This window comes from Rhododendron vialii, chromosome 3a, assembly GCF_030253575.1.
Source record: "Rhododendron vialii isolate Sample 1 chromosome 3a, ASM3025357v1".
NCBI classification, from domain to species: Eukaryota; Viridiplantae; Streptophyta; class Magnoliopsida; order Ericales; family Ericaceae; genus Rhododendron; species Rhododendron vialii.
Window position 1 is genome coordinate 35,167,528 of NC_080559.1, and position 23,281 is coordinate 35,190,808.

At 41.2% G+C, this 23,281-nt stretch overlaps 1 protein-coding gene and 5 long non-coding RNA genes across 7 annotated transcripts; 3 read left to right on the forward strand and 3 right to left on the reverse strand.

Annotated features, from left to right (window-relative positions):
- Positions 1 to 2: 2 nt before the first annotated feature.
- Positions 3 to 1,884, reverse strand: LOC131320366 (UDP-glucuronate 4-epimerase 1). The gene has a single exon (XM_058351062.1). It carries the CDS (start codon positions 1,604 to 1,606, stop codon positions 323 to 325), a length of 1,284 nt encoding a protein of 427 aa, XP_058207045.1. The 5' UTR covers positions 1,607 to 1,884; the 3' UTR covers positions 3 to 322.
- A 1,708-nt stretch (positions 1,885 to 3,592) lies between these two features.
- Positions 3,593 to 5,879, forward strand: LOC131320861 (uncharacterized). Its single transcript, XR_009198381.1, has 3 exons — positions 3,593 to 3,819; positions 4,948 to 5,012; positions 5,659 to 5,879. It is a non-coding gene; the product is annotated as an uncharacterized LOC131320861 (long non-coding RNA).
- A 1,616-nt stretch (positions 5,880 to 7,495) lies between these two features.
- LOC131320858 (uncharacterized) lies at positions 7,496 to 11,491 on the forward strand. The gene is made up of 3 exons (XR_009198376.1): positions 7,496 to 9,478; positions 10,607 to 10,671; positions 11,270 to 11,491. It is a non-coding gene; the product is annotated as an uncharacterized LOC131320858 (long non-coding RNA).
- Positions 11,492 to 14,362: 2,871 nt separating this feature from the next.
- LOC131320859 (uncharacterized) lies at positions 14,363 to 22,118 on the forward strand. 2 transcript variants are annotated; one of them, XR_009198378.1, is made up of 3 exons: positions 14,363 to 14,483; positions 15,804 to 15,915; positions 21,892 to 22,118. It is a non-coding gene; the product is annotated as an uncharacterized LOC131320859 (long non-coding RNA). The 2 variants fall into 2 exon arrangements; XR_009198377.1 differs by lacking the exon at positions 21,892 to 22,118 and adding an exon at positions 16,465 to 16,721.
- LOC131320857 (uncharacterized) lies at positions 17,641 to 19,573 on the reverse strand. The gene is made up of 2 exons (XR_009198375.1): positions 19,462 to 19,573; positions 17,641 to 18,581 (listed from the first exon to the last, which is right to left on the reverse strand). It is a non-coding gene; the product is annotated as an uncharacterized LOC131320857 (long non-coding RNA).
- A 216-nt stretch (positions 22,119 to 22,334) lies between the features above and the next one.
- Positions 22,335 to 23,059, reverse strand: LOC131320866 (uncharacterized). Its single transcript, XR_009198385.1, has 2 exons — positions 22,905 to 23,059; positions 22,335 to 22,558 (listed from the first exon to the last, which is right to left on the reverse strand). It is a non-coding gene; the product is annotated as an uncharacterized LOC131320866 (long non-coding RNA).
- Between the last annotated feature and the right edge of the window lie 222 nt (positions 23,060 to 23,281).

The following is a 23,281-nucleotide window of genomic DNA, read 5'->3' on the forward strand; positions in this document are numbered from 1 at the left end:
GCTAGAAAGGAAATCTTGGGGTTCAAATAGAATCACCATGAGACAAGGGAACAATGTAAAATCGAGAATTTGGAAAAGAAGGGGGGGAAAAGATCTCTTAACAGAGGATAAAGGGTAGGAGTAGTATTTAAACACCTCATCCCCAAGCAAAGAATCTGCTAGCTTCTTTTTCTCGGTTTTTTTTTTTCCTTTTTTTTTTCTTTCTCCATAATTTGACTTCCTATTTCCACTCTCTTTACCCTTTCCAGAAAGGGGAAAAAAATCCAACAAAATCTAAACCAACAAAGAAAACAAAATAATTATGAAAAAAAAAAAAGTAAAATTAATTTACAGTCTTCCCGTGATTGTAGCCGTAATATGACAGATACCACCTAACAAACTTCTTCAACCCGGTTTGCAAATCGGTTGTGGGCTTGTACCCGAGTTCTCTCCGGGCCGAACTTATGTTCGCATGCGTATACGGTACGTCGCCGTTTCCAGGCATATCCACCACGTTCTTCTTCGCCTTCATCTTCAAATGCTTCTCCAGAATGCTGACCAACGTCGGCACCGTCACGGGCGACGTGTTGCCCAAGTTGAAAATCCGGTACGGGGCGGGTCCCCGTTTCTTCCCGTCCGACCCGGTACTCTTCCCCGCCGTGTCCAACGACCCGACACACCCCTTCACGATATCATCAATGTAAGTAAAATCCCGGGCTAAGTCAACCCGGTTCTTGCCCCGGTACACCGTTATCGGCTTCCCCTGCAGAATATTCCGGGTAAACGAGAAGTACGCCATATCGGGCCTTCCCCACGGGCCGTAAACTGTGAAAAATCTCAACCCGGTAATCGACAATCCGTAGATGTGGTTGTAAGTATGTGTGATTTCCTCACCGGCTTTTTTTGTGGCCGCGTAGAGGGAAGCGGGTTGGTCGGTCCGGTCCGATTCGGAAAAGGGAGTCTTGTCGTTCAACCCATAAACCGAGCTGGACGACGCCCATACGAAAGCGGGTTGCGGGTCGGCCGATTTGGAAGTTTCCAGAAGCGTGACCAGCCCGGCGATGTTGCTGTGAACGTAGGATTGCGGATTCTCCATGGCGTATCGCACGCCCGCCTGCGCAGCCAAGTGCATGACGTGGGTGAAAGCCACGACGTCGAACAGCTTCGCCAAAAGACGCGCGTCGTTAATGTCGCCCTCGACGATGAAAACGTTGTGCGACTTCAGGAGGTCTCTACGGGCTTTCTTCAACGAGGGGTCGTAGTAGTTGTTGAAGTTGTCCAACCCGACGACGCCGTCTCCGCGTTTCTTCAAGGACAGGGACACGTGGGTGCCGACGAAGCCGGCCGCGCCGGTGACGAGGACGGAGAGGCCACCGGAGCGGTGGATCTGGGCGGAGTTGCGCACCTGTTTCTCCCAGTTGATGCCGCCCCAGGAGGCGGAGAAGTACCGGCTACCGGAGTCGACGAAGCTCTGGAAGCTCAGGTAGGACGCCGTCAGGGCTATCAAGAAGAGGGCCCACAGGAACATCGTGCTCATCGAGGCGAAACATCTGTGGAGTTGCCGGGCCCTCTCGATCTTGACCTTGCCCGGCGTCGATGGGAACAATTCCTCCTCTAATGACGGCATAATAATGTATTAATTTAATTAGGTTACGGTAGTTTTCTGGGTGTATATTTTCTTGGTTTTCCGTTTTCTTGGAGATTGATTGGGTTTGGGGGCAGAGAGATAGGGGAGGAGAGAGAGAGAGAAGAGAGGGGGGGGATGAATGGAAGCAGATGCAGAGAACAATATGGAAGGTGTATGGCTCTGCACCTGCTGGAGGTATGGGAGGGAAATGAAGGGTTATATATAGTGGTCCAACCCACAAAGAAACGATAAAGTCTACGCGTGAACGCGGTTGAGGGACTGACTGGCAAGAGAGATTGCAGGAGGAGAGATGACAGGGTAAAGTAAAAAAGGGTTAATTACACGAACACCCCTCCTCATCTACAAGCCCAGTTTCACTGCATCTCAACAAAAGTCACGTTTCGGATCAAAAAAAAACAAAAAACAAAAGTCACGTTTGCATTGCAAAAATATCGAGTTCAAGCAAACAAACAAAAAAGAGCTGCTATAAGTACCGACGAGGAACGTGGAGAAATAGTATCAACGGTCACGTCGGGCAGTCTCCGGCTATTGGACGATCGATTCGAGCCGTCCAAAAATTTTAAAAAGAAAATACGAGGGGATCTATGTAGAAATCAACGGCATCTGATGTGTGTAGAGTATTTGATCTAAACACCTTTTTCGTGTATGTATACATACACGAAAAAAATGGTGTTTAGATCAAATACCCTACACATATCGGATGCCGTTGCTTCTCTAGCAAAACCCCCTCGTTTTTTTTTTTTAGAATTTTTGGACGGCTTGGATCGGCCGTCCGATGGCCGGAGAAGGCCCGGCTCGGTCGTGGGTACGATTTCCCTACGTTTCTTGTCGGTAATGATAGGTTTTCTGGGAAAAAAAAACCTGACACAATTTTTTTATCAGAAAACAAAGGAAAAAAAGATATCATTATAGAACCATGATTTATGAATGATAACATATAGTGATACTATTTGAACCAGAGTTTTTACATTGTTGAGGGTTTTTTTTTTTTTTTTTTTAAAGACGTCAATGAATTCATTAATTCATACCTAAAGGCAAAGATTACATTGCAATAACAGGAGTGCACCAAATTACCTAATTTGAGACACGAGTACTGCATTAAGCACAACAAGCTATAGACTCAAGGACCCTTGCAAAAGCACCCGACACAAGTGTTGGCCTAGAAATCCCGTCCAGGACTAGGCAAAGAGATACCAAAACGGGATCCCAGCACAAACCATTAAACACTAAGCACAGATGTATTCACTCAATAACAAACACAAGACGAAATGAAAGATCTATTCCCAAGGACACGCCTCAACGCCCACCTGCCGGAACTAGACCGAGAGACCCAATCCAGAGCTGTGGAGTCCACCGAGGGGGGCTCTAAGGCAAACCTCCGCTGCCACGCGAGGCACCGAGTGTGAAGACCAAGGCAATGCCAAGGAAGAACTCCAGCAGGCCTAACGCACCCACGGTGGACGAAGAACAAAAACTCCATTCCACAAGATTTGCTACTGACCACCAACCAAATAGGGAGACCGCAGCCAACCAAAGTACCAGATTTGATCTCGGCACACCCCAACACAGCCGCCACCTACCACCGCTGTCGATGCCGAGACCAGAACACAACCAGTACTCTTACTAAACCACTGGAAACCACTACTCCGGCCAACCACCAAACCCCTAACTAAAAAACTTATTCACCCAACACCCACCAGACCTAGCGAACTAGACCGACACAGACCAGATAGGGGAGACCCGCCGGTAGAACCCGAGCCATGAACAGTCGGAAAATAAGAAAACAAAGAAACCCTAACCCCAAACAACCGCACACCTTATTACCACTGCACCGGCCCCAAGCAACACAGATCTGGCAATGCCGATAGGGCCAACTGTGTAACACCCGTCCCAGGATATTTAGGGTTTCGATTTAATTTTGAGGTTTAGGGTTTAATTTGTATTTGTTGGATTCTATGAGGGGCTTTGGTGTGATTTACATGGAGAATTGTTATTGGTTTGGAGCATAAGTTGAGAGGAGAGGTGACCATATGGGATTTCTTCCTAAGTGACTAAATAGTCATCAGGAGGATATTTCCTCATTCTGCCGACATAGAGAGAGAGAGAGAGGGGGAGAGAAAGGGAGGAGGAGGTCTCGGCTAAGGGGAGGGAGGAAGGAGAGGTCCGTTTTCGACGATCCAACTCGGTGACAAGTAAGTTCTTGTACTCTAGAAGTGTAATCTATGTTTAATTTTATATTTGTGTGGTTAGATTCTCAATGGATTGAGTTTTGGAAGGAAATTGACAAAGTTCTTGGTTTTGGGTCAAATTTCGTGGGTTCTGGTAATCTGCCTTTTGGGGGCCTTTCTGTTAGGAATCAATTTTTGGTGTCTTCATAACTGTAAAAGTACGTTTCAATACGAAGATTTCGGTACCAAGATCATGCAAAACCAATAATCACACAATTAGTTATGAATTTTTGAATACTGGCTGTTTGCTGGATGTGCGATTTTGTGCGTGGCTGTCTTCTTTTAACTTTCTGGGCATGATGAACATTTTGGGTGGCTTTGGGTCTTTTACAGGAGCTGCATATTTAAGTTAAGAAGAGATTGGCGTTGGAATCAAGTAATTTGGTTAAGTATACAATTTTTGGTGAATTTCTAAGGCTGGGTTGGTTGATAGGTGCGAAAATGGTTGCGAAACTGTTTTCTTTGGATTGTTGGGTTAATTTCCTCTCGTTTCTGAACCTGGGATTTTAACTGAGCGTAGGGCTTGTAGTGGTGCAACTTTGGGTGTTGGTTTCAATATTTTTGGGTTTAGGATGAAAGAGTTATGATTTTTCAATCAATTTTACTTATTCCCGTGTAGAATCTGGCAGCAGCGACAGACTTTGGTATAATGGCCATAACTCCTAGCTCGGGACTCAAAATGACACACCGTTTGTTTTGTTAGAAACTAGACACATAGAGCTTTCCAACGATACATCCCATGCATCATGGGTATGTCCGAGCGATAACAGATTTGCATCTAAAGTTGACATAAATTCTGCCTTTGCACCAGTTTTTACTGTTTTGTTGCGTTGGGCTGTTTGGTTGAGATTGTACACTTATGGGTCTTTATATTTGATATATTTGGGTGTGTTGGAGTACCTTGGAGTATGGAAAAGATGTATGAGGTCTCCCGGATACGTGGGTACTCCCGGACACCTCTAGAGATTTTGGTGACTTTGTGTAGTGTTTGCCCATTAGCTAATGTAGAAGGCATGTTATGATTTGTTAGTCTAGCATTTGGTTTAACATTCCTAGATGTTCATATGCTAATATGGGTTAACTTGTGGCTAGGTAACGAGCCGGTCTTTTAGGAGGTGCCGAAACCGTAAGTTTGGCATACTCCAGTCGAATGAAAGGTGAGTATGTCTGATATGGTTCTTCTCAATAAGATATTGCTATGGTGGTATGTATATATCTTGCTAATGGTGTTTTAGCTTTCAATATGATTATTGATATGTAAATAATGCAGTGGAGGTGATTATATATCAATGATATCATGCTAATCGAGGTTTAGCTATTGATATGGATATATGTGATGGAAATTTGTCTACCATGCTATATGTTGTTTTAGCTAATGGTATGCATGCTTGTTGTATGTTGATTGTACCCGCGAAAGGATTGTGGAGTGAGTCACACCATATCGTGGGCCGTGCCGTCTAATTAACGGTGAATGGGAGTGTGGTGTGCGGGACACAATTCCTTGGGTACATGGGATGTGGCAGACGTGCCACTGTATGTTGGTGTTTATACATGTGGTTATACGATTGAGTACTTATGTTGAGTTTCGTGTGATTTACATTCATGCCGTTATTGTTATGTGGTTGTTTATTGAATAATATTGCTATGTTTTGGCAGATGTGGTGGTTATAACTAATGTACTCATATGGGTATTGCAGTTATGTTGGTGGTGAATATTCTTATTGATATTCTTTTGGGTATTGTGACATTTTATTGAGCATTTCTATATCTCACACACTCTGGCTTTCCTTTTTGGACTGCCAGGTAGCAGGTGGCTTAGAGTGGGTCCACTACTGGTCAACGCCTTGGAGAGTGCTGAGACTCGTGTTGGGTGATGTCCTTGGTTAGATTGTTGTGTAGCTGATTCGTCTAGAAGTTAACTACATGTTTTGTAATTAATTGGAGAGAGGGATATTTTTTATAACTTGTGAGTTGAGGTTTTGGCGTTGACTTGGTTGTATTTTAAGTGAGAAGTCTTCCGCTAAGTTGTATTCTGATTGGTTGTAGAGTGTGGTGTGGTCTTTTGTGTGGAACGCCACGTGGCCGCGCCGACTCGGGCCCACTTTGGGTGTCGTTTGCGGGCGGGGCGTGACAGGTTGGTATCAGAGCTAGTACGTTCTAGTCTCTGTGTTGAGAGTCGATTGGGAATGTTGGTAGTGGACCATAGGTTGTTGTTACTGTCGAGAAGGAGTTAGTGGGTGGCTATCGTGGGAGTATTTAATACTTAGCACTATGTTTGTTGTTGGTGGTTTGAGTTGTTAAAGCAGGTTATTGATATGGCTCAGTTCATGGAGCAGCAAATGGTAATTCTTCCATGGCAGATTGTGCTGGCACTGGCGGTGTCTTATGTGGGCCGTGTTTTGTGTGTTAGAAGTAAAGGGATTGGAGGGTTCATGACGTTATGGAGAGTATGTGCTTATGCATGTCAAGGAACTCAGACTTTGTCGGATATGGTTATGAGGTATTTTCAATATTGAATTACGTTGGGTGTAAGTAACAGTAGATGTTGTGTTAAACTTATTTACTGTATTATCAATGCATAATATGCACTTGGTTGTATTGTTATGTAGTATGTCAATCTTGCTATATCGTAAGTTATCGTAAGTTGGCGGTGGGAAGATTCTTAAGAGTTTGAGAGGTACGCGCTAGAGATGGTTCATTTTGAATTTGGAAGGTTAGTGTCAAAGTTGTGGGTTTTGTGGTGAATTTTGAAAGATATTGAAAAAAAAAAAAGGGGGTGTGTGTGTGTGTGTATGGCAGTAGCATGGCTTCATTGGTGTGTGATTGGGTACGTGTATGATTTGTGCATGCTAAGAGGATGATACTCACATAGAGATATATGTATTGCTAGAAGTTTAAAATGATTGTTATCCGTTCATGGTGTGGAAAGTGTTAAATGTGTAAAAACTGAAAACTTTTGGAATGTGTTAAACGTGTGTAGAGAATGTTAAACTTTCTAAATGAAGTGGATTTATTGGGTATGTACACATCTAGTGTGGTAATATTCTGGGCATAACGCCTAAAGAAATGTTAAGGGGATATGAATACTTCTGTTTAGTTGAAAAGATCAAATACGGTGGAAGTTAAAAATCTTACAGATAGTGGTTTCGTGTTGCGTTGAGCTTGGTGTATTTGGTTATAACATTACTTATGAAAATTTGAATAAGTAGTGAGTATGTATCTATATACTACTTGCATCTGGTTGTGTATGCGTACATGGCTAGTATGGTATTATGGATGTGGTATGTGGTATATCGTTGAAAAGTTAAAAGCACGTACGGGAGGGTTTCATATTCTTTGGAAAATGTTAGAAACTACATTTGATAGTCATAGAAAATAAATTCATATTTGGTGTTGGAGATGACCGAAATGAATGTATATGTACATGTGAAACATAATGGTTTAGTGTTACGTGAAGATGGTTTTATTGGTTCTATATGAACTAGTATGTGATTGTGGTTATCTTTGGGGAGATAAGTATTGGTGAGTATTTCTATGTCTTATTCCATGTACAGATGAGTTGGAAAACTTTAATGAGTTAGTTGTCAAATGTAGCGATAAGGAATGAGATGAGAAAATTGGGGTATTAGTTGTTGGAGGTGGAGTAGGTAGGGGCGATAGTGTGTTTAATGGTTGAATTTGTGAGTTGGAAATCGCATGTTGGGCGAATGAGATCAAACAGAAGGGGGAAATCAGCTACAAACGGTAACTGTGAATGTCGGGATGCTACAAGGGTGAGCTATGGTTGGGATTGTTCGGTTAACAAGTTGAAATGATACAAGTCTGGGGAAATACAAATCAGGTCGGGATTGAATTGTGTTGAGAGAATGGGCAATGCCTATAAGCAGTTGCAGTGGTCAGATGGGAAATGGGATAACTTCGCAGAAGTGAAACTGGGGCAGAGTGTTGGTGTTATTGAAAACCATTCGGAGAGAATGGAACAGGTATAACTTTATTGTTGTTTGATTTGATAACATGTTCATGCATTATGGCTTCGTGTCAAAGTCAGTCCAGTCGACTGGAGTGTCAGTGGTGTTGTGAGGAAATAGACAATGTGTCTATTAAATCACGACATGTCTTGCATATTGTCATATTCGCATGCCATCAATGATATATATGTTGTGGACTAACCTTGTTTTGAAGGGACATGTTACAACAGAACTGAGTTTGGATTTCTGGAACAGAATTCGAGAGTGGCACTGGGTTGACAATGAGACGTGGAACAGTGTTGAAATTTCGGTTGTGATGGAATGATGGAAAGGGCGTTGGGGTTTATGAGGAAATGCATAGAGGAAGTAGATTAAGTGAAGCATAGATGATTGTTACGGTCAGATGTGAAATTTTAAGTGATAGTTGAGATACGATGGTAGTAAGTTTTGTGATGAGTTGAAGGTTAGGAAGATTAGGTGGGTTGTTGATTCGTGTTAGTATGTGTTGGGATGGATCGTATACTAGTATATACAAATTTCTTGAGGTGTTGTTTGTGTGTGATGGATGTACTTGTTTGGTGTACTTAAGTGATAAAATGGTTAATGGACCATGATCATATAATATGCATATAATATTGTTTCAAGATCAATGTTTGTTGGTGTATCAAGTAGTGTGATTATGCTAATTGATAGTATGAGGTTAAAACTTAATTTTCCTAGAAAGTTTATACTCATGTTTTGAGAGTGTGTGGTGGTATAGGAGTCATGAGAGTTTATTAAGTTGGTGCTGATGTTGAGATTGCGTTATATTGATTTTAACGAGAGTTTGAGAGTTTTGGTTGGAATTTACCCTATTAAAGGATAAGCTTATAAATTTCCTACGGTGGAATTGTGTGAAATGATGAAAGTGGTTTTGGCATGTAGGTGTGTTGGGTACCGTGTTGTGTGTTAGTTGTTGTTGAGAGAAGTGATTGATAGGGCTGGTGCGAAGTATGAATTGTCCTTGCTAAGGAAGTTACTGGTGTTGGGATATGTGGAGCTTTGACAAGAGTTGGAGATTTGTTTTTGGTGGTGTTATTGAGTTTGAGGTTGGGTGTTGTGTGGTTGCTGAGTAATTTTGAGTGTATGCATGTTTGAGATTATTTTCTTTGAGGTGAGATTTCGGTAGAGGTTGGATTTATTCTTTTTGAAGTTTGGTTTTTGTTTACATGTGGATGAGTTGTGTAAGTTGGTGAAGGTGTTTGTTTTGGGGATGGTGTTGGTAACTTTGTGAGGTTGGTTTTTGTTGACTTTGTGGCGGGTATTATTTCGGGGACGAAATATTCCAAGTGGGGGAGAGTTGTAACACCCGTCCCAGGATATTTAGGGTTTCGATTTAATTTTGAGGTTTAGGGTTTAATTTGTATTTGTTGGATTCTATGAGGGGCTTTGGTGTGATTTACATGGAGAATTGTTATTGGTTTGGAGCATAAGTTGAGAGGAGAGGTGACCATATGGGATTTCTTCCTAAGTGACTAAATAGTCATCAGGAGGATATTTCCTCATTCTGCCGACATAGAGAGAGAGAGAGAGGGGGAGAGAAAGGGAGGAGGAGGTCTCGGCTAAGGGGAGGGAGGAAGGAGAGGTCCGTTTTCGACGATCCAACTCGGTGACAAGTAAGTTCTTGTACTCTAGAAGTGTAATCTATGTTTAATTTTATATTTGTGTGGTTAGATTCTCAATGGATTGAGTTTTGGAAGGAAATTGACAAAGTTCTTGGTTTTGGGTCAAATTTCGTGGGTTCTGGTAATCTGCCTTTTGGGGGCCTTTCTGTTAGGAATCAATTTTTGGTGTCTTCATAACTGTAAAAGTACGTTTCAATACGAAGATTTCGGTACCAAGATCATGCAAAACCAATAATCACACAATTAGTTATGAATTTTTGAATACTGGCTGTTTGCTGGATGTGCGATTTTGTGCGTGGCTGTCTTCTTTTAACTTTCTGGGCATGATGAACATTTTGGGTGGCTTTGGGTCTTTTACAGGAGCTGCATATTTAAGTTAAGAAGAGATTGGCGTTGGAATCAAGTAATTTGGTTAAGTATACAATTTTTGGTGAATTTCTAAGGCTGGGTTGGTTGATAGGTGCGAAAATGGTTGCGAAACTGTTTTCTTTGGATTGTTGGGTTAATTTCCTCTCGTTTCTGAACCTGGGATTTTAACTGAGCGTAGGGCTTGTAGTGGTGCAACTTTGGGTGTTGGTTTCAATATTTTTGGGTTTAGGATGAAAGAGTTATGATTTTTCAATCAATTTTACTTATTCCCGTGTAGAATCTGGCAGCAGCGACAGACTTTGGTATAATGGCCATAACTCCTAGCTCGGGACTCAAAATGACACACCGTTTGTTTTGTTAGAAACTAGACACATAGAGCTTTCCAACGATACATCCCATGCATCATGGGTATGTCCGAGCGATAACAGATTTGCATCTAAAGTTGACATAAATTCTGCCTTTGCACCAGTTTTTACTGTTTTGTTGCGTTGGGCTGTTTGGTTGAGATTGTACACTTATGGGTCTTTATATTTGATATATTTGGGTGTGTTGGAGTACCTTGGAGTATGGAAAAGATGTATGAGGTCTCCCGGATACGTGGGTACTCCCGGACACCTCTAGAGATTTTGGTGACTTTGTGTAGTGTTTGCCCATTAGCTAATGTAGAAGGCATGTTATGATTTGTTAGTCTAGCATTTGGTTTAACATTCCTAGATGTTCATATGCTAATATGGGTTAACTTGTGGCTAGGTAACGAGCCGGTCTTTTAGGAGGTGCCGAAACCGTAAGTTTGGCATACTCCAGTCGAATGAAAGGTGAGTATGTCTGATATGGTTCTTCTCAATAAGATATTGCTATGGTGGTATGTATATATCTTGCTAATGGTGTTTTAGCTTTCAATATGATTATTGATATGTAAATAATGCAGTGGAGGTGATTATATATCAATGATATCATGCTAATCGAGGTTTAGCTATTGATATGGATATATGTGATGGAAATTTGTCTACCATGCTATATGTTGTTTTAGCTAATGGTATGCATGCTTGTTGTATGTTGATTGTACCCGCGAAAGGATTGTGGAGTGAGTCACACCATATCGTGGGCCGTGCCGTCTAATTAACGGTGAATGGGAGTGTGGTGTGCGGGACACAATTCCTTGGGTACATGGGATGTGGCAGACGTGCCACTGTATGTTGGTGTTTATACATGTGGTTATACGATTGAGTACTTATGTTGAGTTTCGTGTGATTTACATTCATGCCGTTATTGTTATGTGGTTGTTTATTGAATAATATTGCTATGTTTGGAGAATGTGGTGGTTATGATTATTGATATTCTTTTGGGTATTGTGACATTTTATTGAGCATTTCTATATCTCACACACTCTGGTTTTCCTTTTTGGACTGCCAGGTAGCAGGTGGCTTAGAGTGGGTCCACTACTGGTCAACGCTTTGGAGAGTGCTAGACTAGCGTCGGGTGATGTCTTTGGTTAGATTGTTGCGTAGCTGATTCGTCTAGAAGCTAACCTAAATGTTATGTAATTAATTGGAGAGAGGGATATTTATTATAACTTGAGAGTTGAGGTTTTGGGCGTTGACTTGGTTGTATTTTAAGTGAGAAGTCTTCCGCTAATTTGTATTCTGATTGGTTGTAGAGTGTGGTGTGGTCTATTGTGTGGAATGCCACGTGGCCGCGCTGACTCGGGCCCACTCTGGGTGCCGTTTGCGGGGCGGGGCGTGACAGCTTGGTATCAGAGCTAGTACTTTCTAGACTCTGTGTTGAGAGTTGGTTGGGGGTTGGTAGTGGACCATAGGAGTTGAGTTTGTCGAGTAGCGGTTAGGGATTTAACTAACGTGTGAGTTATATCCATAACCATTGTGTTTGATGTTGATTGTTGAAACAGGTTTTTTCTGATAAACGGATTTGAATCATACGGTATGTGTTGAGGATGTTATATTTGGTGACGGTGTGGGATGAACAACGGATGTAGTTTACAATGTGTTGTAGTTGTGGCACAATTCACATGAATGCAGGGTATTGATATGGCTCGATTCATGGGGTAGCAGATGGTTGTGGTTCATTGGCAGTTTGCACAGGGTTCAGGTACGTGTTTGCTTGAAAGGTTTAAAGTGATTTTCCTTGTACAGTTTGAGTGGGGTTAGTATCCCTTTCATTGCGGGAGGATGTGTGAGATTTGTGGTACTAGAACTAAATGTTTTGAGCATAGTGTCGGCGGTATCGTAGGTGGTGGTGTCGGGGGGGTTTTGACAAGAGTTGTATCTGTTGGGGTTGTTTGATGATTATGGGGTGATCATGTTTGTGGAAATTTTTGTGTTAAGGTTTATTTAGGGTAGTGATGTGCTTGTGGCATATGATTTGGGTTGAGGGGAGAATGATTTAAGGTTGTGTGGTGTGTGAGTCCTATGACAGTGCGAGTAGTTGATGAGGTGAATACGTGGATGTTATAAGTTTTGGAGAGCTTAGTTTTAGTGGATTTTAAGTTGTTGAGCTTGTATGAGAGAATAACATAATAGTTTGGAGTTTTGTGGGAATGGTTTTGTTCATTCCGTGAACTGGAATATGGTTATGATAATCTATGAGGGGATAGTTGTGGGTGAGTGTTTCTATGTTGTGGTTATCAGTGTGGATGAGTTAAGAGGGAAATAGATTAAATGTGTTGTTAAGGTTATAGTCTGGTGGGAGGTAAGGTTTGGGAAGCAGAGCGTGAGCTAGTAAGCGGTTGGTAAGTGGTTGTGTAACATTGACACGTTAGTGTTTAAATTATGGATTAAAAGATTATTCTGTTGGTGAGTGTCCTATTGGAACTTTGGATTTTGTGGAAAGTTTATCATTTCAATGTGAACTAGTGGTTTTACTTAGGTTGTAGTGGGTTAGTTAACGAGGTCAACACATCTTTTACCAGTTGAGGTTACTTATACTACGGATAAGTGTGCAAAATTGTATATTGATGGTATTGTTTGGTGCACAGGGTGCATGTGTACTGCGGAGTTGAGTATAACAACGGTTACTAGGGTTGGAGGTTGGTGAGAGGCAGAGAGATGGTGAGGGTGATGGTGATGGCAGTGAAGGTGATAGTGGTAATGACGAGGATGATTGTGAGGATAGTGAGAATGGTAGTGATAGTGCTGAGGAGAGTAAGGAGCAAAGGTTTCAAGTTTAGTGAGAGTTAGAGTTTTGAGAAATCCAAAGAGGGTTCAGAGGAGACGAGATAGGAGTACAGGCAGTGGTTAGTGGCGGTGAATGTCGATACGTTCGTTGTGGTCGATGGAGCAATTGGTCAGAGAGGGTTCGGGGTGTTGAAAAGTATACAGGGTTACTGTGTGGCGAGTTTGGGCACAAAGCGGCACAGTGTTCAAGGGTGCAGGAGCCGGCGATGGATTCGTTCGAATAGGTGCCAGGTATTTTTAAGTTTTGTTAATGAGTTGTGGGTAGAGTAATTTTTGAGGATTCTTGTGTGTGGGGTTGGGATAACTTATGGGTGAGTTGGGTGTGCATTTTCGTTTAAGATACTGTGCTTGTGTGAGGAGTTGTTGAGAATTTTCGTGCCCTTGTGTAAAGGTAAAGTGTGAGGGAATGGAGAGAATATAAATGTATCTTGATGATAGGATACCATGCTAGAGTGTGAGTGAGTGTTTTGTGTATATCTATGTGGATAATATATATATCTTGTTGAGTAGAGGATGTATATGTATGCGTAGTGTGTGTGTGTGTCCTTAAGTGTTACGCCAAGATTTTTGGACTTGTTTGAAATCCAGTTGGAACCGCGTCTGCGCAACGTAGTTTCCGGCGGGAGGTCTAACATTGTCTCTAGATTGGGTGGTGGCTCTTTGGGACGGTGTTGTGTGTAGGTGGGGTATTTATGTTTTAATTTTATGGGTACCGTGTTGTGTGCTAGTTGTTGTCGAGAGAAGTGATTGATAGGGCTGGTGCGAATTATGAATTGTCCTTGCTAAGGAAGTTACTGGTGTTGGGATATGTTGAGCTTTAACCAGAGTTGGAGATTTGTTTTTGGTGGTGTTATTGAGTTTGAGGTTGGGTGTTGTGTGGTTACTGAGTAATTTTGAGTGTATGCATGTTTGAGGTTATTTTCTTTGAGGTAAGATTTGGGTAGAGGTTGGATTTATTCTTTTTGAAGTTTGGTTTTTGTCTACATGTGGATGAGTTGTGGGGTGAAGGTGTTTGTTTTGAGGATGGTGTTGGTAACATTGTGAGGTTGGTTGTTGTTGATTTTGTGGCGAGTGCTATTTCGGGGACGAAATATTCCAAGTGGGGGAGAGTTGTAACACCCATCCCGGGATATTTAGAGTTTCAATTTAATTTTGAGGGTTGGGGTTTAATTTGTATTTGTTGGATTCTATGAGGGGCCTTGGTGTGATTTACATGGAGAATTGTTATTGGTTTGGAGTATAAGTTGAGAGGAGAGGTGACCACATAGGATTTCTTCCTAAGTGACTAAATAGCCATCAGATTCTTCCCAATTCTGCCGACTCCCAATTCTGCCGACATAGCGAGAGAGAGAGGGGGAGAGAAAGGGAGGAGGAGGTCACGGCTAAGGGGAGGGAGGAAGGAGAGGTCCGGTTTCGACGATCCAACTCGGTGACAAGTAAGTTCTTGTACTCTAGAAGTGTAATCCATGTTTGATTTCATGTTTGTGTGGCTAGATTCTCCATGGATTGAGTTTTGAAAGGAAATCGACAAAGTTCATGTTTTGGGTCAAATTCGTGGGTTTTGGTAATCTGTCTTTTGGGGGCCCTTCTGCTAGGAATCAATTTTTGGTGTCTTCATAACTGTCAAAGTACGTTTCAATACGAAGATTTCGGTACCAAGATCATGCAAAACCGATAATCACACAATTAGTTATGAATCTTTGAATACTGGCTGTTTGCTGGATGTGCGATTCTGTGCGTGGCTGTCTTCTTTTAACTTTCTGGGCATGATGAACATTTTGGGTGGCTTTGGGTCTTTTATAGGAGCTGCATATTTAAGTTAAGAAGAGATTGGCGTTGGAATCAAGTAATTTGGTTTAGTATACAATTTTTGGTGAATTTCTAAAGCAGGGTTGGTTGACTGGGGCGAAAATGGTTGCAAATCGGTTTTTCTTTTGATTGTTGGGTTAACCTCCTCTCGTTTCTGAACCTGGGATTTTAACTGAGTGCAGGGCTTGTAGTGGTGCAACTTTTGGTGTTGGTTTCAATATTTTTGGGTTTAAGATGAAAGAGTTATGATTTTTCAATCAATTTTACTTATTCCCGCGTAGAATCTGACAGCACCGACGGACTTTGGTATAATGGCCATAACTCCTAGCTCGGGACTCGAAATGACACACCGTTTGTTTTGTTAGAAACTAGACACATAGAGCTTTCCAACAATACGTCCCATGCGTCATGGGTATGTCCGAGCGATAACAGATTTGCATTTAAGGTTGACCTAAATTCTGCCTTTGCACCAGTTTTTACTGTTATGTTGAAGCTATAATCGTAAGGCCGTAGTTAGGTTACCCGAACTCTGTTTTTGATGTATGACCTATGGATTCAAAGAAGAAGAAGTCTACTTTTCAATGGTTTAAGTGTCGCCCTGGAATTCATGTTGTTTAATTAGATATGGCCAAAATAAGACAGGCTGGTTGTGGTTGTCGTTCCTGTTTTGGGAGTTTTGTTGCGTTGGTCTGTTTGGTTGAGATTGTACACTTGTGGGTCTTTATATTTGATATTTTTGGGTGTGTTGGAGTACCTTGGAGTATGCAGAAGATGTGTGAGGTCTCCCGGGTACGTGGGTACTCCCGGACACCTCTAGAGATTTTGGTGACTTTGTGTAATGTTTGCCCCATTAGCTAGTGTAGAAGGCATGTTATGATTTGTTAGTCTAGCTTTTGGTTTAACATTCCTAGATGTTCATATGCTAATATGGGTTAACTTGTGGCTAGGTAACGAGCCGGTCTTTTAGGAGGTGCCGAAACCGTAAGTTTGGCATACTCCAGTCGAATGAAAGGTGAGTGTGTCTGATATGGTTCTTCTCAATAAGATATTGCTATGGTGGTATGTATATATCTTGCTAATGGTATTTTAGCTTTCAATATGATTATCGATATGTAAATAATGCGGTGGAGGTGATTATATATCAATGATATCATGCTAATCGAGGTTTAGCTATTGATATGGATATATGTGGTCGAAATTGTATATCATGCTATATATTGTTTAGCTAATGGTATGCATGCTTGTTGTATGTTGATTGTACCCGCGAAAGGATTGTGGAGTGAGTCACACCATATCGTGGGCCATGCCGTCTAATTAACGGTGAATGGGAGTGTGGTGTGCGGGACACAATTCCTTGGGTACATGGGATGTGGCAGACGTGCCACTGTATGTTGGTGTTTATACATGTGGTTATACGATTGAGTACTTATGTTGAGTTTCGTGTGATTTACATTCATGCCGTTATTGTTATGTGGTTGTTTATTGAATAATATTGCTATGTTTGGAGAATGTGGTGGTTATGATTATTGATATTCTTTTGGGTATTGTGACATTTTATTGAGCATTTCTATATCTCACACACTCTGGTTTTCCTTTTTGGACTGCCAGGTAGCAGGTGGCTTAGAGTGGGTCCACTACTGGTCAACGCTTTGGAGAGTGCTAGACTAGCGTCGGGTGATGTCTTTGGTTAGATTGTTGCGTAGCTGATTCGTCTAGAAGCTAACCTAAATGTTATGTAATTAATTGGAGAGAGGGATATTTATTATAACTTGAGAGTTAAAATCGCACATCCAGCAAACAGCCAGTATTCAAAAATTCATAACTAATTGTGTGATTATTGGTTTTGCATGATCTTGGTACCGAAATCTTCGTATTGAAACGTACTTTTACAGTTATGAAGACACCAAAAATTGATTCCTAACAGAAAGGCCCCCAAAAGGCAGATTACCAGAACCCACGAAATTTGACCCAAAACCAAGAACTTTGTCAATTTCCTTCCAAAACTCAATCCATTGAGAATCTAACCACACAAATATAAAATTAAACATAGATTACACTTCTAGAGTACAAGAACTTACTTGTCACCGAGTTGGATCGTCGAAAACGGACCTCTCCTTCCTCCCTCCCCTTAGCCGAGACCTCCTCCTCCCTTTCTCTCCCCCTCTCTCTCTCTCTCTATGTCGGCAGAATGAGGAAATATCCTCCTGATGACTATTTAGTCACTTAGGAAGAAATCCCATATGGTCACCTCTCCTCTCAACTTATGCTCCAAACCAATAACAATTCTCCATGTAAATCACACCAAAGCCCCTCATAGAATCCAACAAATACAAATTAAACCCTAAACCTCAAAATTAAATCGAAACCCTAAATATCCTGGGACGGGTGTTACAACTCTCCCCCACTTGGTATCAGAGCTAGTACGTTCTAGTCTCTGTGTTGAGAGTCGATTGGGAATTTTGGTAGTGGACCATAGGTTGTTGTTACTGTCGAGAAGGAGTTAGTGGGTGGCTATCGTGGGAGTATTTAATACTTAGCACTATGTTTGTTGTTGGTGGTTTGAGTTGTTAAAGCAGGTTATTGATATGGCTCAGTTCATGGAGCAGCAAATGGTAATTCTCCCATGGCAGATTGTGCTGGCACTGACGGTGTCTTATGTGGGCCGTGTTTTGTGTGTTCAACCTGTCACGCCTCGCCCCGCAAACGGCACCCAGAGTGGGCCCGAGTCAGCGCGGCCACGTGAAATTCCACACAATAGACCACACCACACTCTACAACCAATCAGAATACAAATTAGCGGAAGACTTCTTACTTAAAATACAACCAATTCAACGCCCAAAACCTCAACTCACAAGTTATAATAAATATCCCTCGCTCCAATTAATTACAAACATTTAGGTTAACTTCTAGACGAATCAGCTACACAACAATCTAACCAACGACATCACCCGAGACTAGTCTCAGCACTCTCCAAAGCGTTGACCAGTAGTGGACCCACTCTAAGCCACCTGCTACCTGGCAGTCCAAAAAGGAAAGCCAGAGTGTGTGAGATATAGAAATGCTCAATAAAATGTCACAATACCCAAAAGAATATCAATAAGAATATTCACCACCAACATAACTGCAATACCCATATGAGTACATTAGTTATAACCATCACATCTGCCAAACATAGCAATATTATTCAATAAACAACCACATAACAATAACGGCATGAATGTAAATCACACGAAACTCAACATAAGTACTCAATCGTATAACCACATGTATAAACACCAACATACAGTGGCACGTCTGCCACATCCCATGTACCCAAGGAATTGTGTCCCGCACACCACACTCCCATTCACCGTTAATTAGACGGCACGGCCCACGATATGGTGTGACTCACTCCACAATCCTTTCGCGGGTACAATCAACATACAACAAGCATGCATACCATTAGCTAAAACAACATATAGCATGGTATACAAATTTCCACCACATATATCCATATCAATAGCTAAACCTCGATTAGCATGATATCATTGATATATAATCACCTCCACTGCATTATTTACATATCAATAATCATATTGAAAGCTAAAACACCATTAGCAAGATATATACATACCACCATGGCAATATCTTATTGAGAAGAACCATATCAGACACACTCACCTTTCATTCGACTGGAGTATGCCAAACTTACGGTTTCGGCACCTCCTAAAAGACCGGCTCGTTACCTAGCCACAAGTTAACCCATATTAGCATATAAACATCCAGGAATGTTAAACCAAATGCTAGACTAACAAATCATAACATGCCTTCTACATTAGCTAATGGGGCAAACACTACACAAAGTCACCAAAATCTCTAGAGGTGTCCGGGAGTACCCACGTACCCGGGAGACCTCACACATCTTTCCATACTCCAAGGTACTCCAACACACCCAAAAATAGCAAATATAAAGACCCATTAGTGTACAATCTCAACCAAACAGCCCAACGCAACAAAACAGTAAAAACTGGTGCAAAGGCAGAATTTAGGTCAACTTTAGATGCAAATCTGTTATCGCTCGGACATACCCATGATGCATGGGATGTATCGTTGGAAAGCTCTATGTGTCTAGTTTCTAACAAAACAAACGGTGTGTCATTTTGAGTCCCGAGCTAGGAGTTATGGCCATTATACCAAAGTCTGTCGCTGCTGCCAGATTCTACACGGGAATAAGTAAAATTGATTGAAAAATCATAATTCTTTCATCTTAAACCCAAAAATATTGAAACCAACACCCAAAGTTGCACCACTACAAGCCCTACGCTCAGTTAAAATCCCAGGTTCAGAAACGAGAGGAAATTAACCCAACAATCCAAAGAAAACAGTTTCGCAACCATTTTCGCACCTATCACCCAACCCAGCCTTAGAAATTCACCAAAAATTGTATACTTAACCAAATTACTTGATTCCAACGCCAATCTCTTCTTAACTTAAATATGCAGCTCCTGTAAAAGACCCAAAGCCAAGAACTTTGTCAATTTCCTTCCAAAACTCAATCCATTGAGAATCTAACCACACAAATATAAAATTAAACATAGATTACACTTCTAGAGTACAAGAACTTACTTGTCACCGAGTTGGATCGTCGAAAACGGACCTCTCCTTCCTCCCTCCCCTTAGCCGAGACCTCCTCCTCCCTTTCTCTCCCCCTCTCTCTCTCTCTCTCTGTCGGCAGAATGAGGAAATATCCTCCTGATGACTATTTAGTCACTTAGGAAGAAATCCCATGTGGTCACCTCTCCTCTCAACTTATGCTCCAAACCAATAACAATTCTCCATGTAAATCACACCAAAGCCCCTCATAGAATCCAACAAATACAAATTAAACCCCAAACCTCAAAATTAAATCGAAACCCTAAATACTTAATAACCTAAAGGACTAAAGTGCGATTTTTTTTTATTAGAGTGGTGCATGTGTGCCGTGTGTTTGTGTGAGGTGGTGTGTGTGTGTTTCTTTTTAAAACAAAACAAAAGAAAGAAAACCCATCAGGAGAGGTTCCAACGTGTGAGAGAGAGAGAGAGAGAGAGAGAGAGAGAGAGAGAGAGAGAGATCAGCCGGTGGAAGAAGGAGAAGAGAAAGGGGAAGTGAGAGCTAGGTTGAATTGGAAACTTTGTAAGGTAATTCATGATCTTCTTTACTTGAATTTATGATTTTGTTGTTCAATTCCCTACCTGGCATCTAGTTAGAGGTGAATTGAATTCATGGGAGAAGGGTTTTTGAGGTTGGAATTGGGTTTAATTTCAGAAAATTCGGGGTATGATATGAATATGCATAACTGTGTTGAACCAAATTGAAACTGTTCTGTTTTTGACGAATTTATTCAAGGTACCTAGAAATCTTCTAAATTCTTGAAAAAAATCCTGAAGGTTCATCTGTGAGTCTATTGTATCGTGTTAAATTTTCAGAAAATAACTCGAAGTGGTTTGGCCTACAAAATTCGTGGACTGAACTGGTGTCTGATTCGCGTCTGTGCAGACAGCACAGACACGTGTTGGAAAAACGGGCATAACTTCTTGCTCGGGTATCGGTTTTACGCACCGTTTCTTGATTCCGAAACTAGACTCGTATATCTTTCTGAATATGTATGGGTTGTGTCGTGGTTCTTTCTAGATTATAGCAGTTTTTGAATTAAAGTTCAGGTTTTGGTATTTCTGAAATTCTGGACAGCTTTTGGCATGTGTTCGTCATGAAATTCCTCAAGTTTAAGCATGCTGGGTGGACATGGGTTCTCATGAGTCTTAAACATTGATCAATTGGTGATGTTTTGGTGTTGGTATTATTGGAAAATATTGAGTATGTGATTTTTAATGAGCTCTCGATCGCAAACTGTTCTGCTGAAAACTGTGAATTCTGCTTTAGATGTGTAACTTCATTTGAGCGTATCTTGGTCATTCAGACTCCGTTTAGGACAAATTTTATATCAAAATTCATGTACCGGAGGTGTACTTTTTAATGGTGGTAGTCTGACGACCTGGTTCTAAATCAGTAAGAAGTTATGGTCGAAATACAACAGGATGGTCATGGTTTCAAATCGATTTTAAGAGTTATATCATATTTATACTCTTACGTTGAATTGGGGGCACATCTAAGCCTTAAGATGGACATATTTGTATTCGTTGGGTATTGTCTAATACCTTATTAGTTTTATAATTTGGTATCAAATGATTGTTAAATGGTTTGGGAGTGTTGGTGGCATTGTTAAGCTCATTTGACACTTGTTAGCATGGTGAATGTATTATGGGGTGTATCATATATTTACTTAAACATTCCAAGGGATTCATATGCTGATATGGTAGCTTATGGCTAGGTAACAAGCCGGTCAAATAGGAGGTGCCGAAATCGTAAGTTTGGTGTATATCTCGGTCGATGCAAAGGTGAGTGTGTCTGATATGGTTCTTCCCAATAAAATGTTGCTGTGGTGGTGAATGTATATCTTGCTAACCGTAGTAAGCTTTCGATATGGTTATCTTTAATGAGATATTGCTGTAATGGTGAGTGTATATCATGCTATTGTTGTTTAGCTTATGATATGTGAGTGTTTGATTCATAGATGTTGTTCTATATTGAATTGAACTTGATTGTTGGCTTAGTGCCCGGTGATTGGCTTTATGCCAAAAGGCTTTATGCCTTAAACTATTGGCTGTGTGCCCGGTGATTGGCTTTATGCCATATGGCTTTATGCCTTAAACTATTGGCTGTGTGCCCGGTGATTGGCTTAATGCCAAAAGGCTTTATGCCTTAAATTATTGGCTATGTGCCCGGTGTTGTTCTTAATTTCTCGATAAACTGTTGACAAGTTGAGATTATCTTTTAGCTGTTGGATATTACTGTTATGTTGTAATTGGAGGATGTGGTGATTATATCTGTTACGTACATTTGAGTATCTCAGATATGTTGAGAATTTATATTTTGGTTGTTATTTATTCGGTTGTTGCTATATTTTGTTGAGCATTTCTATATCTTACACACTCTGGCTTTCCTTTTTGGTCTGCCAGGTAGCAGGTTGCGTAGAGTGGGTCCACTACCGGTCATCGTGTTGAGAAGTGTTTGGGCTAGCATTAGATGATGTGGATGAACGAGTTGGTTGTAGGTAGTAAACTAAAAAGTTGATTTATGTAAGTTATAAATAAGTCGTCGATGGATGTATTAAAGTGTAAAATTTTTAAAGTATTGTAAAACTATATTGTTGTTTAGTTGTGTGAGATCGTGGTTGGTTGGTCGATACGTCGACTCATTTTTATGTTAAGGTGATAAGTCTTCCGCTGGGTGTTTATTCTGACAGGTTGTGAGGTGTGGTTTGTTTTTTTTTTTTTTTGGTGTGGAATGTCACGTGGTCGCGTCGACTCGGGCCCACATTGGGTGCCGTTTGCGGGGCCCGAGTCGGCGCGGCCACGTGGCATTCCCAAACGCCAACCAAACAATCACTTAACAAGAGATATTAACTCAGAATAAACCAGCGGAAGACTTAACATTAACATTATAAAAAGAGTCGACGTTAAACCCATAGCTTTACATACTTGGCAAACTAAAGTGCAAAACATCCTTTACAAAACGAGTTGATAATATGTACAAAACGATTCACCACCACCGACACAAAAGACAACCCTAAAGCCAACCCCAAAACGCCGACCGGTAGTGGACCATCCTACGAACCCCTGCCATCTGGCAATCCAAAAGAAAACCAGGAGTGTGTAAGATATAGAATAAATCCAATAAAACTCAACATAAAACCACCAACTGAACAACTACAATTTATGTTCACAACACATGCAGTGACACGTCTGCCACATCCCATGTACCCAAGGTATTGTGTCCCGCACACCAAGCTCCCATTCACCGTAAATAGAACGGCACGGCCCATGACAAGGTGTGACTCACTCCACAAACCTTATACGGGTACAATCAACATACACCAATCATGCACGCTAGTAACTAAACCAACCATAGCATGATGCACAACCAACATGTTAACATCTTATTGAAGATATAAGATATCAAACACACTCACCTGTAAGTCGACCGAAGTATGCCAACTTACGGTTTTGGCACCTCCCGATTACTCAGCTCGTTACCTAACCACACGCTTAACCGTATTAGTAATGAGTTCAACGAACGATCAACACGAGAATAATAAGCTCATAAGGAACTAAACAATGGCCAAAGAATAACACACATGAAGTTCAAACATAACAACACTCCCAAAATAACAAAACATCCTATAACCAGCCTGTCTTTAAAAGACTGTAGCATTTTATAGGATCAAAGTTGGGTCATGAAACCACCACCATTAGAAAGAAGGCTTCTAGTACATCAATCTAGATACAAAATTTGCCCAAATTGGACTCCGAATGACTAAGATATGCTCAATTGAAATTACACGTCTAA